Source organism: Lacerta agilis, chromosome 8 (genome assembly GCF_009819535.1).
Source record: "Lacerta agilis isolate rLacAgi1 chromosome 8, rLacAgi1.pri, whole genome shotgun sequence".
Classification (NCBI taxonomy): Eukaryota; Metazoa; Chordata; class Lepidosauria; order Squamata; family Lacertidae; genus Lacerta; species Lacerta agilis.
Window position 1 is genome coordinate 56,271,646 of NC_046319.1, and position 19,009 is coordinate 56,290,654.

The 19,009-nt window shown below is 44.1% G+C and overlaps 1 protein-coding gene across 2 annotated transcripts in view; it reads right to left on the reverse strand.

Annotated features, from left to right (window-relative positions):
* Positions 1-250: 250 nt before the first annotated feature.
* Positions 251-19,009, reverse strand: part of NFYC (nuclear transcription factor Y subunit gamma) — a 48,339-nt gene continuing 29,580 nt past the window's right edge. Inside the window, exons 3-10 of one of the 2 annotated variants that reach the window (XM_033157657.1) lie at positions 17,798-17,869; positions 16,107-16,220; positions 14,291-14,386; positions 6,510-6,683; positions 5,846-6,004; positions 2,934-3,041; positions 1,585-1,644; positions 253-492 (exon numbers count right to left, since the gene is read on the reverse strand). In XM_033157657.1, coding sequence (XP_033013548.1) covers positions 376-492; positions 1,585-1,644; positions 2,934-3,041; positions 5,846-6,004; positions 6,510-6,683; positions 14,291-14,386; positions 16,107-16,220; positions 17,798-17,869 — 900 coding nt within the window. In that variant the 3' untranslated portion in view covers positions 253-375. Of the gene's footprint in view, positions 493-1,584; positions 1,645-2,933; positions 3,042-5,845; positions 6,005-6,509; positions 6,684-14,290; positions 14,387-16,106; positions 16,221-17,797; positions 17,870-19,009 lie in introns of both variants that reach the window. The other variant, XM_033157658.1, reaches the window with a different exon arrangement.

Below are 19,009 nucleotides of genomic sequence, written 5' to 3' on the forward strand. Positions count from 1 at the left end.
GGACAAGGAAAAGATGCTGCACCAATGAAGAAACAGGGAAACAGATACACTGCTTTTGACAGAGCCCTATAAAAATTATCAGTTATGTACAAATCAGAATTGCTGAGCAATGTAGAATTTGCCATTTTCTTTTTAAAAAAGAAAAAGAAAAATATTGCAACATTGTCAGTTTGTGGGGTTTCCTTGCCTCCCACCAGATTGAAGCAGTTCATATAATACAACGTAGATTGCTGCCCTTGGCAGGTTTATATCAAATGCAGATATATATTGGGGAAGGGATGGAGGAGAAGAGCTGAAGAGGGTCTCTGGTTGGCAGTACAGCAATCAAGATGGTGTAACTTCCATAACATCCCACAGCCCTCTGGCTGGACCAACTCAGTCTCCTGTAACTTGTGGGGCCTGTCCATCTGTTGTCTGATTGGTGGACTGGATGAACATGGGTTGGGTGATGTCCTGGCCGGCAGGCATGGTCACTTGCTGGATCTGGTAGAGCTGTTGGAAGAGAACAAGCAAGGAGACCCACTGAGGTTCCCTCTTCAATGGATATACAGTGGTACCTCAGGTTACATACGCTTCAGGTTACATACCTAGCTAACCCAGAAATAACGCTTCAGGTTAAGAACTTTGCTTCAGGATAAGAACAGAAATTGTGCTCTGGCGGCACAGTGGCAGCGGGAGGCCCCATTAGCTAAAGTGGTGCTTCAGGTTAAGAACAGTTTCAGGTTAAGAACGGACCTCCAGAACAAATTAAGTTCTTAACCCGAGGTACCACTGTATTCAAATACAGAATTGCAGCATCTTGGAACAACCGTTACATAGGCAAAAGTGAGACCCACTATGCTAGGTCAAGCAGTTTAAACACACTGCTGGTGAAGTGTACCCTGCACCATGGCCATGTATGATACTCAACCAGGAGTCCCTACTTCACTGAAAGTGAAGAAATAACACCACCATTTACATCCCTAACTGCATCATTGCTCATCCCAAAGGCCCATCCAGTCCAGCATCCTGTTCTCGCAGTGGCCATCTAGTTGCCCATTATGGGGAACCTGCCAGCAGGACCCGACCGCAACAGCCCTCTTCCCACTTGTGATTCTCAGCAATTGGTACTGAGAAATATTGCCTCTACAGTTTCCCTGTCTCCTACTGTAAGATTGAAATAATAAAATGGAGACATAGACTTAATTTTTCAGAAGCCATGAACTTCCCAAGCTTTTCATTTTCTTAATGAAAATAAGAGGCAGGAAGATGGCCAAATAGGAGCTAGAGAAGACCCACCTCCTTCTGAACTACATCACGGTGCTATAACGTAAGAGTCCTCCTGGATCAGCCCAATGACCCATCTAGTCCAGCATCCTGTTCTCAGTGGCCAACAATATGCTTATAAGAAGCCCACAAGCAGGACCTGAGCACACCAGCATCCTCCCCACTTCTGATTCCAAGCAACTAGCATTCAGAGGCATACTGCCTCCAGCTGTGGAGGGAGAACATAGTAGCATCATGGCTAGTAGCCACTGATAAGCCTTGTCTGATCCTCTTTTAATCCAACCCAATGGCTGTCACCATGGGTTCTGCAGCTCATACCTGTCCGTCTGTAAACTGGCTGAATTGCTGCTGTCCCTGCTGAACCTCCGTCTGTGCAATCTACGAGATAGATGATTGGTTTATTGACATTTGCAGCCCCACTATGTAAAAACAAAAAAAGGAGGACAGAGCCCACTTGCCTTAACTGCACCCCCACACAGAGAGACCATTTTAATTTTCAAGACATGCTTGCCCCACCAGGTGGCTCTTGTCTTCGGCTGGCATCAGAGCCCTTTGGTTCACAAATCCACCTCCTTGCCCCCATTTAACAGAATAAGGCAAAAAGAAAGGAATAGAAATGTTCTATGGAAGTATCTTCAACATACAAAAACACAGCAATTTGCAAAACAAATTTTCTTCATCAGAGAGATTAGAGAGAATAAAACCACATAGGCCTGGAGGAAGGGTGAGGACAAAAGGATGATTGAGGCTGCTTTGTTATGCATGCTAGATTTTCAGATAACAGGACCAGTGGTCAGGCATGATGGGAATTTTAGCTAACAGGACCAGTGGTCAGGGATGATGGGAATTTTAGTCCTAAAACATCTGGAGCGCCGAGTTTGCCTATGCCTGCTATAGGCCATTCACACAGCCAGCTGAGAGAAGGAAGCTGTGTGCATGGAGTAGGAGGGGAAAGGCGTATTTTATTTTTTTTAAGTGTGTTGCTAGGCTGTACATAAAGATGCATCCCAGACCTGAAAGAGCAGGAATACTGTTATATAGGAAATAAAAGTAAAAGTAAATGATGCTTTCAACGAATGTATTAACAGTGACTAAAAATGGTTCTTGCAAAGCACTGGAAATCAGATATGGTGACTGAACAGAAATAATGGCAGTGTTAAATCTGGCAGGTGGCCAGAACAGAAAAGCTGACCTATACAAGAAAGGTGGGAGTGGGAAGAAAAGGGAAGGAATAGCATTTAGCTGAATTTGCCAAACACTGGAGGAGGCCTGTGCCAAACAACAGCCAGATTTTTGTATTCCAGCATCTGTTCCAGGACAGGTTGTATCTTTTGTATCTTGTAGTTTTCTCTGATGCATGACAGATATTTCCTGAAAGTGCACGTTAACTGTAATTTGTTTTCTGGGAGTTGTCTTTTGATGGGAATTCTGGTGATCAAGCCCCAGTACCTTGCTTGAAACACGAAGGGGTGGGGTAGGATGGAGTAGGTCCAAAACAGGTTTCAGTACTTTTTAAAATGGAAAAAGGCAGGCAGCAGAAAAAAAGACCCAAGGAAACTACTGCCACTCCCTTGCCTCAGTGACCAAGTTCAGGAAAATCCACTTCTTTTCAACAGACTAGGTACATTTTAACAGCTATTAACAAGCCACTGGACCTCAGTTTATACCTGTTGTGTGTTGGCTGCAAGTGTCTGGATTTGGCCCTGGACCACCTGGGCACCAGAAACGGGCTGGGTTAAGCGGATATACTGCAGCTGACCAGCGTTCAGATGTACCTAGAAACAGTAGGAGATGGCATATAGTTGGTAACCTGAATCATGCAGGCTTTACACCCTTGTTTCCAAAAGAGACAGAGATATTACACAGGAAAGGCTAAATAAAGCCAGGGCTGAAACGTGACCATATGTCCCCCTTTTACATCATCCCCCTTGACTGCAAAGCAATAGGAGCATGAAAGGAATCAGGCAGAAATATAGGTATCCACATGTTGCTCTTCATCAAATGTTAAAGGGGAACATGCAACCTAGCATTTCTGATTGTGCTATAAGCTAATATGTTATGTTCTGAATTATTACTATTACCACCTATGTTAGTAATTGTATACAAAAGTCTCAAAGCAACTTAACAATACAAAATATAAAAACATAAAGATAAATTAAGAGCTTTTTTAAAAAAAATAACCAAAGTACAACACAATAAGGAGGGTAAGTCTTACCCCACTCCCCTAAAAGATGAGCACCTCAATATAGGCTACTTGACTACCAAAGGTCTGGGCAAACGGAAATATTAGCCTTGCACCTACAACCTGACTGTCATGGGGCCAGTTGTGTTTCTCTGGGGACAGCATTCCAAATAGTCAACTTTCTGTCCTTTAACATTAGACACTTGTGTACTATATGCATGGAAACCTTTTTCTTAAAGGAGCAGGTGGGAGAAGATCTTCAGACAGAGAAAGTGTTTTAATACCTGTCACTGATGCCCAAACCATTTGGAGCAGAAACTATGAAGCTTGCAGTTTGCCCCCTTGCAGATTTCTCCAGCATGCAGTATTTTTCTCTAAACGTCTCACCCTGTTACAGGCAAAGTGTAGCCCCCTGTAGCAGATATACTCTATGTGAGCACAGGCACCTCTATGCATTTGTCTTTCAGTAACGAAATTTGCCTTCAGGGGAAAACCCTGTTTGCCACGAAAGGCCCCTAGTTAGATTTTAACTATAAGAGCTAACTCTGAAATAGACAAGGCAGACTTTCTGGGGTTTAACTATTTTTCTACTGCTCAAAACCAGAAAGCTTTTGTCACAGAGTTAAAGTTAAATCCCGTTGCCTCAAGCTGTTTTGAGGTGCACCTGCAAAACCTTTTCCTAAGGTGGGCTGGGTATAGTTTGCAAACACTTGTGCACAACTCACACAAAGACTCTACATAACACTTGAACAGTTTATTATTCAAAAGCATTCCTATATCTTTTCATGTTGTTTTAAGGACTGCAACCCATCCTGGTTGTACAAAGCAGGCAAATGAAGATTTCAGAGCTGAATGCAGCTTTGGTAACAAAAGTTGCAAGACGATGTGATCTTTGACTTAAGAACACTAAATATATATTGTCAAAGTGTGCTGTGCAGAACATACAAATGACAGCCAGTCCTACCCATAGGGCTTGCAGCCTATGCGACAATGAACAAGATGTGTGCAAAATGGATGTGTGGGTATGTGTGAGAGACAAGGAGTTGGCTTGGTGGAAAGAAGGGAAGGCTGTCAGAGGTACAAGGCATGCTCAAAAATTTAATGAATGCAGGTCATTGTCCACCCCCCCCTAAAATTTACTTTCAGAGCCTCACAACCCTCTGGCATATGACTGTATGCAATTAGCTGCTGTATATAAGGACCTGTTGACTCAGATATGAAGCCAACAGTGGCATCAGAAGAGCACGACCATGGCTCATCCACGTCTTCCTCTTTAACCCATCCCACCAAGTGAAAGAAGTAGGAAGGGAATGAGCTCACTGGAGCCAGGGGCTCCCACCTGTACCTCACCCATCTCTGCATCTTTCATGGTGAGCACAGCTGCTCTGGTGGCAAAAAGTCTTTGGCTCTGCCTGCTGGAGAATCCTCCCTCGCTCCCTGAAACTTTGGACCCTTCCTCCCAGTATTATGCACAGTTTGAGAGCCACTGGCGTAAGTCAGCGAGAGAGGAAGAAATGGAGGCAGAAGTTTAGAAGAGAAGGAGCAGGAATAAGAAAAAGGAGGACATTTAGGCATAAGGTAGACTGCTGTGCAATGAACGGAAGGACCCTGAAGCTCACACAGAAGAGAAACAGTATGGATTTGAGAGCAAGTGAGAGTCAAGTGTCCAGAAAGCACTCCAATATGTGCTGGTGGTGAGGAAACCCCCCCTCCCCATGCTCCCACACACCAAAGAATGCCATGCAAATGGAAAGCTATCATGGCGGGCTCTATCCTAATCTTCTTCCTGTTTACGTAGCTTTTACAGAAAATTGTAGTTTATGACAAAAGTTATAATTAATTATTTCAGTGATTATTTGCAACATGCAAACATTAGCTGGATTACAGAAGTGTTTGACTTGAGAGCACTGCACCACATACGTTTTTTCTGAACTTCTGAAATGACGGGCACAGATGGTTTGCGAGTGTGTGTGGGTTTGTGGGTATTTGAAAGTGCAGCACAGCAGAAGGCAAAAGTGGGAGAAACACACAGAAGAGAGCTACTGGGTTCTTTATTGTAGCACAATGTTCTTTAACCTTGGGGCCCCAGATACAGTATTGTTGGACTAAAACTCCCATAATCTCTGAGCAATGGCTAAGCTGGCGGAGGAGATGCAGTCCAACAGCTTCTGGAAACCCAAAGTTGAAGACTGAAGCCCACTCAAAGCAGTGATGGGTGTTGAGCAGAGAGAAGTAAACACAAGTCCCTAACACAGTACTATTTCTGCCTTCTGAGTTGTCTTAATAGCAGGATATCGTCAACAACAACAGCCTGCAGAGAGAAGACTCTCTTGAGAACAAGGGTCACAAGAGGACAGCCTGAGTACAAAGAATAAGATCAATCGTATGCCTCCTTACCGGTATTTGCTGAATTTCTCCAGTATTAGTGATGATCTGCTGCATGACCTGCATGGTCTGCCCAGTCCCACTCTGTGCTGGCTGAGCCTGCCCCTGTGGCTGAGCCTGGACAATCTGAACCTGCTGCCCTTCTCCGACTTGCATAGTCACAGGGGTGGTCTGAAAGAACAGAGCACAAGAGAAGCATCCTGAGCCTTGAGGTATCCCAAATATACCTGACGCCTGGCTGGTTCCCTGCAACAGCCAGACTGAAAAGAAAGAGAGAAATACACAGACCCTCAACTTTTTCCAAGCAATGTCCCAATCTGCCAGAATTTATCTGCTGACTACCTTCAAGGAGGTGCAATGGATAAGATTCTGATTTTTATATTGTGGTAAAAACAATCCGAAAGCAGAAGTGACCAGTACCTCCACTCCCAGTGGAAAGTGAAAGTGGGTTAGAATCAGGACACATCTATGCAGCTTAGTTGCACTTTGGCCTGGCTGGAATTTATCACGTAACTGTGATAATGCCTCTTGCTTGCCTGTATGGAGGATGGAAAGGGATGCATGTGGTGAAGCTGATTTCGCATGGCCAGAACGTACCAAGGTAAGTCACACACGTGGCACTCTTCAGCCCACCTCTAATGCAGGGCACAAGCCCTCTGGAATGCCATTTACCAACCTGCCCTTGCTGAGGCTGTGCTATGATGATCTGCCCTGGCTGGATGGTCGTGGTGGATGTGGTCGTCTGCTGCCCTTGCTGCTGCCCCTGCACCTGGACAGCTGCAGGCTGCTGAGCAAGTGTGAAGTAGTACTGGACAGGCTCTGCCGGGGTCACAGCCTGGCGCACCTCCTCCTGTGCCAAAGGAAAAAAGGGGGATGAAAAAGCAGAGTTCATCAGCTGAAGTCCTCTTTGTGATATCCAGTACAGCAGCCTGTGCAGATCCTAAGTAATGGACAGCAAGCCTATGCCTACTGACCTGAAAATGATGGGCTTCAATGGACTCAGAGAACAATGCGTGTCTCTCCATTGTCAGAAACCTTATGGTGCGCGTCCCCCAATTTTTTAATTGATTTTGTTATATACAAAAACATGTAGACACCAAAAACCCTGATACCTTATTTGATTGGTTTTGTGCTTCTATCATCCACTTTGCTCAGTCCTGCTTTCTACCCAAGCACATTGTAATTTGATTTAGAGGAAGCCACAAGAGGTTAATGTGTGCTGCATACGTGGGACATCGCTCAAGGGTTTGGTCTTAGCAGAAAGTGGTGTGTGTCTATGAGACAATCTTCCAAGTCTGCAAAGTTTTGTGATATCCCCAGCTGACTCAAGGTTTTCGGTAGGTAGTGGGTGGGATCTGGGGTGTGTGTAAGTGCTTTTATGGTATAAGTACTTTCACCACTTTTTAAAGAAGGGGGTGGGCTTTCATACTCCTAGAACAGGCTTCCTCAAACTCAGCCCTCCAGATGTTTTGAGACTACAATTCCCATCATCCCTGACCACTGGTCCTGCTAGCTAGGGATCATGGGAGTTGTAGGCCAAAAACATCTGGAGGGCTGAGCTTGAGGAAGCCTGTCCTAGAATATCACTACAAGCAGTGGAGAAAATGGCAGTCCTCTAGCTGAAAATCTAGGGTGCTACAGCCAGTGGTGGCCTGGAAACAGGAACACCAGGGTTCAAATCCTTGCTCATCTATGATGTTTGTTGGGCAAATCTTGCCTTGCCATCTCTCCATCTAATTTACCTAGGTATGGGTGAAATGGGACCCCTCATATGCCACTCTGAGCTTCCTGAAGCAAGGGTGGGGTGTTAAATGAACTCCAGGAGGAGAAAAATCACTCCCATTCTGAATTCTCCAAGGTGGATTTGGAGAGCAAAAATACCTCCTTGATCATAACCACTTCAGACTGGATGAAAACTTCTCTGTAACTCAAAAGTCTGAGTGTGTATGGCATAGGTGGGTGGGTTGCCCTTTCCGGAAGCATGTGGCCAAGAACACTAGTCTCATCTGGACTAGTGTTGCTGCCCCCTGCAGATATGGGCAGCGTTGGGTAATAAACAGCATAACCTTTCAGCAGGAAGCTTTTATAGACTGCTTTTGAGCCCCTATCAAAGCTGTGAGTTAATAATAATGAATTATGGTGATAATCTATGTTGTTGTTGTTGTTGTTGTTGTTGTTGTTGTTGTTGTTGTTGTTGTTGTTGTTGTTGTTGTTGTTGTAAGAACAGCACTCTCTTCCCCACTTTGAATCAGCCTGTAAGAGATGATTTGGAAATAGAAGATGAAGATGTCTGAAGATGAACAATCCATGGCAGAAGGCGTAAACAACCTTCTCCCAGCCACCACAAAGTCACAGCTGAGAGTGTAGGATGTTTACACATGCTGCTGCATGGGAAATTCTGGTTCTATGTAGAGCATACACCACAAACTGCTTGCAAATCGGTTTCCTTTGCCTTCTTTCCTATCCCTGAAGGTAGAGAAAGAAACAGGGCGTGGACACTTGTCACCTTTCAATTGCCAGCTTGAGCACCAGCTCTGCAAAGCTGTGACACAACTACCTTCTGGTTCAATGGCAACACACCAAACATCGAGTTCCTAGTATGCATAAAGGCATATGAAGCTGAAAAGTTTGTAAGTTAGTTACAAGATCCCAAAGTATGTTGAAATCCCTTTTTGGGAGCCTTGGTTGCATCTGAGGGTTAGAAGTCATTCATTACTCTTTTTCATTCAGCCAGTTGGCTTCAATGTGCTCTCCCCCCTCCCCAGCATGGAGTAAATTATCTCCATGTAGGAAAAGGGAAGGTGTGAAGATGTCCTCACCTTCCAGTGTTCAAAACTGTAGATCCTGTGGATTATTCTGGCTAACTTTACATCTTAAGCTTATCAGAGACAAACAGGTTACACAAAGCATTATCCTCATACACAATGGGTACAAAAAATATAGTTCAAGTACAACTTTCATTGTTTCTGAAACATTTTTGGATGCACAGTGATTGGATTTTAATGACTTATGCTTCTGAACCGCAGTCACAGTCATCCAGCTCTCCTGCCAATAGTCTTGTAGATTAGTGGAGGCCAAGCAAAAAGACCGCCAAGAATGGCTGGAATGGATTCCATCAACATAATGTAAGGATCTCTTGTGCAAACTTATTGGTCTGTCCCACTCTGTAGATCCAGGGTTGATTGCTTTAAGGGGAGGAAAAATCTCTTTACAACGCAAGAACTGGATAATGCTTTGCCAGAAGAATGCAGGCCTGCAACCCACCCAGCCCCGCTTTTGTCTGAAGGACACACTATATATCAACCCCAAATAATGCTGTTAAATAAACGTATGGTACAGCCATATTCGGAATGCTGTGTACAATTCTGGTCACCTCATCTCAAGGGTAGAGTTGGAAGGGATTAAAAAAAAAAGGAAAACAAGAGTGATCAAAGGGCCAGAGCAACAGTATTGGGCCTTTTTTAATTTAGAGAAAAGGCGAGTAAGAGGTGACATGATAGAAGTTTATAAAATTATGCATGGCATGGAGAAGGTGGATCAAGAAAAGCTCTTTCCCCTCTCACATAATCCTAGGACTTGTGGACATCCAATGAAGCTGAATGTTGGAAGATTCAGGACCGACAAAAGAAAGTACTTCTTCATGCAGCACATGGTTTAAATACAGAATTCAATTAAACTATGTCCTCATGTTGTTAAGAGCGAGTGTCAGAACCATTCCTGTTTTCCCTGCTGTGCCATATAGCACTAGAAGGCTGAGGAGCAGGGCTGGCTGTCAGTCTCAAAACTAGGCACGTTTTAGCTATATAGCAGGAGCTGGGGGCTGAAGGGTGAAAAAGCTAAAGACCCATTTTCTTTTCCTACAGCAACCCTGTATAGTGAAGGGAGCAAAGTCTATTTTATAACGCAAGGGTAAACATCTCCCTAACCCTAATCCCTCCTCCTCCAGGATCGTTATTATAAACTGCTAAGAGCTTGAGCAGGTCAATTCCCTCTTCTTCCCACACACCTAGTTTCTTCTCCCTCCCCTTCTAATGACACCAGCTTTTATTACATGGTGAAAGTTCTTGTGAGGCTGTTTTGGTTGTGTGTTTTTTATAAAACAAAACAAAACAAAACAAAACAAAAAAATCTTTTAATTTGCAAACTTATGTACCAAGAGAGCCCACCAAATACGTACAAACCACTATCTTACTTCTAGGTGGTTCTGGTTTGCTTTCAAACCAATGACAAACATGAGGTGGTCAAGTGCCTAGCAGATAGGCTGAAAACAAGCATCTGCCAGCAGGATGTGGTCCAACTCAAACTGGGGTAGATGTAAAGCCATTTCTGCCTGGAACACTGCAAAATATTAACTAGGAATGCAAGCTATTAAGATGCTGAGGGTGACTTCATTCTAGACAAAAGCTCCATGGAATCTGAAGTGTCGCAATCCTTGGATCGCAATAGGGAGAAAGAGCTGCAGCTTTCCCCACACATGGCCTCCTGAGGCACCTATCTTACTCTATGTTTGCAGTGAAGGCTCAGCTGAAACAAAGTCTGCTTTGGAGTTCACCTGGGAAAGACAGAAAGTAGAAAAATCTTCAGAGTGCTGCAGTCCGACCAGCTAGAACCGGGGCTGCTGATAAAGCTAGCGTTTGCTCTGATGCTCAGTGGCTTCCTTGGAATCTCTCTGCAGCTAAGCAAGCTCACCCTCCCACCACACCTGATTTCTTTATGGATAGAAAACCAGGGGCTGCCCTGCAATCTGGCAACTGGCTGAGTGGAAGCGAGGCCTTTGGTCCAGACGACCTGTCCAGCATTTCCAGTTTTGTTTCCAACATGCACATTCTCCCTGGCACAGAGAGATATTGGAACTGAATTTGGTATGTGCTGTGGACCACGAGTTCCAGGTTCAGAAGTGAGTGCCAATTCTTACGTACCCAAAATGACACAGTCACAATGCAAGAGGGGAGGTATCAGTAGGGTATCTTGTGGTTTGCAGAAGAACAAAAAATCTTTTGGAAAAAGAATTACCAAAACATCCCAATGAGAACATCTGGAAATGGTGCCCCTGCTGGAGTTATCAACTGTGTTGGAGATAATATCCATCATATTCTGAAGTGTGAGGTGGGATTTTAAAATCACAGAAAGCAGGTGATAGTTCCAGTATTACTGTATGTTTATTCTATAGCAGCTTTCAAAATTCCAGACACATACATGCTGTACTAGCAGGAATGGAATTTAGAAACGGGCACAGCCTGTGGTTGTCAGATGACAGAAGCAGAGGCTGCTGTATTGATGAGAGATTGAATTTCAAAGACAGCAGACCGTCCTTACAGCAATCCTGGAGAGTCAGCTTCCTCAGAGCTGAGGAATCAAGGCTATCTTAAGCTTCCCAGTAAAAGCTCTTAGATAATCTTGGAGCTCCCCAGTGACAGCCTTGCCCAAATAGGAAGCTTTCCCTTCTGCAGTGACTAAAGGTAGATTCTCACATACTCCGTATCAAGCCCGTTTGTGTGCCTGCAACCAAGAAGTACCAGATTCAATGGACCACATTCTCTTAGATTGTCCTTTACATAGCAGACCTCACCAACAGATGCTGAGTAAAATGTTGGATCGCCGGCCCACAACTCTGAAAAGAAATCAAATGAAGTTCTCCTGGCAGATTGGGACAATGATACCACTGCTCTAGTAGCCTCCATTTTAGCCACAATTTTACCCAAAAGGGTTCCCAACAAACCATCCCCTCGGGAAATAGACTGGGTGTAGCAGAACATCTAAGTGCACACGACCACAGTGTGACCCTATAACCCTTGACAGCTTCACCCTTGTCCTTTTAATCATCCCAGTGATTTGAAACGTTTTATATTGTGATGTATTTTATATTGTGAGGTATTTGATTTGATTTGGAAGCAGCTGGCCCCAGAATCTCCCTGGATCCAAGGTGTTTAACAAAAATGAACAGCATTTTGCATCACTGAAAGAGAAAGCTAAATTGTGATTTGTTGCATTCCTGCAAGCGGAAATTAGCAACTGCCATCTATTAACTCCACTTGAACTGCACATTAACATTCCCACACACTAAATCAACTTGCAGAAGACCATCAGCTTGATATTCTCCAGATGTTTGGACTCCCAACTCCCATCAGCCCCAGTTAACACAGCCAGTGGTCAAGGATTATGGGAATTGCACCCCAGCAACCAATTCCCCACTCCTGAATGAAGGGTTGCCCTCAACACTGCTACTAAGAATACTTAAAGGTCTCTGGTTAATGTAACCCAGCCTAATTATGTGTAGCTTCATTTGCTTCAGCCTTTCCTTTCCTCCCACTCCTGTTGCCTCCTGATCTGTCAAAATTTAGTTTATAATTTCTGTGGAGCCAGGGACCTGTCTTTTTTGCTCATGAAACTGCAAATGCCCCATGTACAGTGATGGCTACATTACTGCAATGAAGCTGGCCAAACTTCTCTCTGAAGTTCTTCCAAAGACATTGTCTCTGCTATAAGACAGGCACAATAAGGCACCGCCTTTAGCATTTTCCAGGAACATTGGTTACAAAAACAGTGGGATACAAAAATACAAAATGCCCTTAGTATTCAATTAAATAAAATTATATAGCAACATCTGTACAGAAATGCAAGTCTATTTATGAGTAAAGAAAGATGGTAAGATAGTTGTAGGTGTTTATATATATTCATATTCTGAGGGTGGTTTAATGCAAAGCTGTGGCCTAAGTGTTGATCTTTAACCTGCTCTAACGCTGCAGTTGCCTCCAACCTCAAATGTTGCCTCACAGTGACTCTTCAATACAAACCCATTATGTTTCAGGAGAACTGCAGCAGCCTGCCGCTGTAAACATCCGACTGAAAGCCCCTTCAAGCACCATACAGCTTCCAGTCAAGGATGTTTACAGGAGCAACAACTGCCGAGAAAGATTCGGGATGTGACGTTCCTGGGGTGGCTCAATTCTTGTGGCAGGGAGGACATGGGCCCTCGATGTGGCCTGGGCTGGTGCTCTGTACGGCTTCTTGGAGGAACTGGAGTCTTCTGGAAGATGGCGATTCTTCTAAATTAGCACAATTATCTCTGATTGTTGCTCTAGGGAAGTCAATGTTTGAACTATTTGACCAGCACACTTACAAGGTGTTTTGACCAGTCAGATGTGAGCACCTTAATGAAAGTTCCAGATGGCTGTGAGGAGAGTGGCATAAACCTGTATGTATCCAATCTCTAAGCACCCGGCATAAACCGAGGGCATTGTGCACAGGTTACTGCTTATGTAATGGGAGCCTGCTGTGCAGGTAATCAAGTGCCCAATTGTGCATCTGTGGAAGGGTGCATGTGTGTGTGCTCAGCACTTCAAATCAACACTCATGCTGCTTTTCACAATTTCTAAAACATTCAATTATCCTTCTCAAAAGGTGCCAGCAATACCATTTGTCACTCCAACAAGACAGAAAAGGTAAGGGTTTTGAGAATAAGACTCATTTAATACAGGCTGACAGTCTAACTATACCCGGTTTAAATATATATGCAAAAAGCAGAGTGTTGAAGCTGAGTGAACAGCACTTTCCCACCCCCACTAAAGGAGAAGATGTGAACTCTGGCGGCCATGCAGGTCAGCTGAACTTTGTTCATATTCAACAGTCTAAAATCCAGTTCTGTGTGACACCCACTGTCTGGATCTTGTGTCTTACCCATTCATTCAAGTCACTATCCCTATTTCTTCCCCCAACCCTATGTGCATCACCCCCAGGTATCTGCCTGCCCCAAAGGCATGTTCCAAGGGCAATGTTTCAGGTATAACCAGTATTTTGTGCCTGGTCTTCCATAGCATCTGACCACGGAGCTTGGCCACTCAGGAGAGAGGGCAGCAATGGCTCTACTGGAAGTTGCTTCCACTGCGCCATTCGGATCCCCAGACCAAGCTCACCTACAGAGTGCTGATTGTCCCAAATCTCCCCAACCTGAGGGTGCTACATCAGCATTGATTGAAAGATGGTCTGAAGGGCTCGCTGCTAACTTCCCTAAATGGTAGATAACGGAGGCTGGGAAATTTTGAGGGTGGTAAATGCTGCTCATGCAAGACCTCAGCTGTCTAACATGTAATGTTCTCGTTGTTTAAAATTGATTTTCTTTATGCAATTGTACCAATTGTTTTTATATCTGTAATTGTTTTATATAGGTTATATAGGAAGCAATTCATAAATGAAATAAAATCACCATCATCTCATCATCATCACAAGAGATTTGGATATGTGTCCTGAAGTTTTGGGGGCCGAACAGAGCTAGTTTAGAATCAATGCAGTGCTTCCAGACTAGTCACATCTTGATCCTAGGCAAGCACTTTTGTCTGTTATATGGTGATCTTGGGGGAAGGAATCAGCACAGGCAAAAATACTGGCACACCGCCCCCCCCCCGCCCAAATCTTTAGAGACCACAAACACAAACAGGGCACAGACTGTTTCACTCTCACCTGGCGCTTGGGAGGTTTAAGTTCATCCCTCGGAACAATGTCAATGAGAAAGTCAAACTGATCAAACTTAGTGATGGCCATGGCAATGTCGTTTCTCTGTAACAAGGAGAAGGTGGTGGTTACAATAAGCCTTGCCCACCTGTACACTGCTGGAATTGACCGGGCTCAGATTAACAAGCAATAGCGCCTCATCGATGTTAGAGTAGCCTTTCTCAGTCTTGGGTCCCCAGATGTTGTTGGGCTACAACTCCCTAACAAGCAGGACCAGTGGTCAGGGAAGATGAGATTTGTACTTCAACAACATCTGGGGATCCAAGGTTGAGGAAGGCTGTGTTAGAGGTACTTGGCAATAAAGAAGCGAATCCTTAGCAGTGGGAAGCTATCAGAAAATCTGGAAGGAAAGGTTATTTTCAAACTTCACAGCCTTGTGGAAAGTCAATCAATAAGGGATATCTTGAATTTTGCTAGTTTACTCAACTCAAGGACACATGCACTGCTTATTTAATATTATGTGGGTGTGATTCAAAATCCACCTAAGGCTACTCTACAGCAGCTGGTTAAGGTCACAAGTCTTGTATGCTCCACACAAAGGAGCAACATAATTTAGTATTACCAGCCAACTACTTTATAATGAGTCGTGGGTGGTCCACTTGTCCATAACTGACCCTCAAACTGGGTGGAGAATTATGGATCCTGAGATCTGATTATGGAACTTTCAGCATCATGTCTATTTTGGTCCTTAGTGCACCTTGCAAGAAATCCATGATTATTATACAGTATTGAATTACTACTAGAATTCAGCCCCATGCGTTTTGCTCAGGAACCTCTAGAAAGGTGAACCCCTAGTGCAGCCAACCAGTTATTACATTATTAACTGCAAGCAAAAGCAGAGGAGCACTTCAGAAAGGGGACTTCCCCCCTCCCAAAAATTAGGGATTCTTTTTGCCTTCAACTTGTTTCCAAGTATCAAACCAGTGTGGCAGCCATTGACAAAAATCTGAGCTGCACTTCTAAAGGCAATGACACTGGTGAGGTTGAACAGAGCAACCTTTGCCAACCTGGTGCCCTCCAGATGCTTTGGACTCAACTCCCATCAGTCCCAGCCAGCCCTGCTGCTGTAGTAATCTGAAACATTTGGAGGTGAAAGGTGACACAAAGGTTCGATCGACATAAGTTCTCAGGAAACACATGTTACACGTGGTACCTCGGGTTAAGAACTTAATTCGTTCCGGAGGTCCGTTCTTAACCTGAAACTGTTCTTAACCTGAAGCACCACTTTAGCTAATGGGGCCTCCCATGCAATTTCTGTTCTCATCCTGAAGCAAAGTTCTTAACCCAAGGTACTATTTCTGGGTTAGCGGAGTCTGCAACCTGAAGCGTCTGTAACCTGAAGCGTCTGTAACCTGAAGTGTCTGTAACCCGAGGTACCATTGTACTGAACACAGAGGCAAGAACTTCACATTACTAGCCACCTCACATATGCAGACACCTCAGGGCCACTTTCTCCTTGCAACTCTATCCCCACCTATTAGCACCATGGGGTTCTGACATATATCTTCAAAGGAAACAAAGTCTGAAAGTGGGGGAAGGGTTAAGTTCCTAAATGCTGCTTCTCCATTGCAAACTGCCTCCTCCTCCTCCTGACACCACTCCGCAGCAAAGGTGCTGCAACTTGGTTTTGCATGCCCAAGTCAAATAGCTCCAGTCTACTCTCCATTCCACTTCCCTGCCCCAGCCCCTACTGGAGAAATATTCAGAGAGCAGAAGGAGATACCTTGGCACTTTTAAGGTAGCTGAGAAATAAGTCTTCCGTTACCTGCAAGGTCCTGCGCTTGTTGTCCTCTGTGTGTATCCAGGCCCGTAGTGTCAGTTCTGTGATGAATATCTGAGCAGCCTTGGCAAACAGAACAGGCGCCTCTGCACTGATCATCTAATAAGGAAAGGGTGCATTTACTCTGACTATAGAAAAGCATAACTAGATGCTAAAGTCTGTCCCCACACACCCTTAAGTCTTGCTGCTCAGATTCCAGAAAGTGGACTTCCCCATGTACAGGAAAGAGGTGTCAAATCATTTTTGTATTATCACATTTTTATCATGCTCTACTCGAAGTGGCACATGTGAGTTACATGTAAAAGCACCTCATGGCCTCTTCAACCCAAGTTGATGCAAGGTTTCAAGGCTAGTCATGTCACAGACAGTGATAATATATCTACAGAAGAAGGGGTAGTTAGGTCTCTGTGTTCTTGACTCTAGTGCGGGTGTGTGTGTGTGTACTTGTGTTGGTCACCCTTGCAGTTTAAGAACAGATATGACAATTCCCCAAGTCATCTGCAGAGCAGACAAACTTCCTCTCTCACACAGGAAATGTCTCCTTTCACACTGTCAGCCTCAGTGCAACCCTCACCACTTCCAGATACAGTAAAAATAAAACTGTCAGTCAAAGAAGTATTAGCCAATCATGAGTTTTACTCAATTAAAATTGCTTATAAATAAAACGTTCTGAAGTAAAAAATATTAATACCCTGTTTAAAACACAAACACAACTACATGCACAATGCCAGAAGAGGCATTTCATCTTCTGTTTATTGGACCTCATTTAGCTAATATTGAGTCTACAGACAGGGGTTCAGAACTTCCATAGCCTTTCCTGATCCAAAAGACCAGGAGAAAGAGAGCTGCGTATTATCTGCATACTGATGACACTGCAAATCCCCAGATGACCTCAACCACCAGTTTCATATAGATGTGAAAAAGCAAGGACGACAAGCTCAAATGCCTTGGGGTGAAGCAGAAATCTCCCAGTGCTATGTTCTGAAGTTAATCCTGCAGATACGAGTGGACCCACCAAAATCACTGTGTCTCCCAACCAACAGAACCAATCCAGCAAGATAGCCATAGTAAATGGTATCAGAAGGTATTGAGAGATCAAGAAAAAACTAAGCAGGAGTAAACTCACGGCTCTTTCCTGACAGAGGTCATATTTCAGGGTGACCAAGGTTGTCTCTTTGCCAAACCCTGGCCTTAATCTGGACTGAAATGGGTCTGGATAATCCAGAATATCCAAAGCAAAAAAATAAATAAAAAAAAAATCCTTCCAGTAGCCCCTTAGAGACCAACTAAGTTTGTTCTTGGTGTGCATGCACACTTCTTCAGATACACTGAAACGGAAGTCACCAGACCCTTAAATATAGTGAGGGAGTGGGGAGGGGTATTACTCAGAAGGGTGGTGGGAATGGGTGATCAGCTGATAGGTGTGGAAAACCTGTAGACGACTCACGACTGCAATTTTTACAGGGTCTTACAGGGAAAGGCAAGGGGTGAGATGGCTAAAAATAGCTTTGTCATGTATAATGAGATAAGAATATCCAGTAGTGCCTGGAGTTGGCTTTGTTACCAATTTGGGAAGAGGTATCCAGCAGGGATGTGTTTTTAAATATTAAATATGCTGAGAACAAATTTATTGACTTGCAAATGTTAAAAGTCAACATTTTTTACAGGAATTTTACCTTTACATCTTCATCTAGTTTCATGATCTTCTTTATGCGTGCCAATGGAAGTTCCTGAACTCTGAAATCTTTCTGCAGAGATCAACAGAAAAGAAGAGACTTTGTATCACTCTGGTACACACAATTCAGTATAGAAAAGGACGTTGAAAGGCATCTACTAAAATAATTAGCTAACACAAGATGGCTTCCAAACATATTGTACAGGAGATTGTCTATTTTTCCTTTAGGCAGCCTTTTTTGACCTGGTGCCCTCCAGATGTTTTGGGCTACTACTGTACTGGCTGGGGCTGATGGGAGTTGCAGTCTAAAGCGTCTGGAGGGCACCAGGTTGAAAAGGCTGCTCTGAGGGATGACAAATGTGGTCACTTAACATTTGGAGCTCCTCCTGCTCCCCTTCATTACAGCGCCATTGCTATGGTTATGCAAGTGACCCACAGATCTGAAAAAGGACAGTTTGGCTTCTGTAATATAATCAAAATCTCCACAGGGATTGTCAGGAAAGGCACCTGACAATTACCCAATTCAAAAAAGCAAAACCAAAACATGCTTAGCAGCAGCGAAGTCAACTCTTAGTTGTCCTAAAAATGAATCCTGCTCTAATAAATTATGTTCTGTACTCTCCCCACCCCCAAGGTCAGAGTGGACAGGCATTTATAAAGTTCAAGGGAAAAATTCTATCGCTTCAGGGTCAGAGATTCTGATTTATCTTCCAGCTGTTGTGACTGCTTATGAAGAGATGTTTCTAAGCAGAACCTAACAACCATCGGGATTAATATGGGGGGGGGGGCACTCCCAGTTATGCAGGGTCCAGGGTGCAATATGATCTTTAACGATCCAACACCTGCCCTCTGAAGTGGGCCTAGAATCTAAAAGGTCAGTACAGCTGCTACTTTGTGTAGTACAAACACCCATGATTCTACACCTTTCACAAGTGATGGCTTTTCACACCCACTGAAACTTCAAGATCATTTAAGAACAGCCATCAAGTAAGCAGTCTGTGAAAAGAACTGAGTTGGCAGGAGACCTCTTGACTTCGATGGACATTTATCTGCACTGTTCATGGATTCAACTGTCAACTCTTGTGTGCACAAACAAAGCAAACACTAGTTCCAGAGAGAGAGAGACGCTCCCAGATGCTTAGATCAGTGTTTTTCAACCACTGTTCCGCGGCACACTAGTGTGCCGTGAGATGTTGCCTGGTGTGCCGTGGGA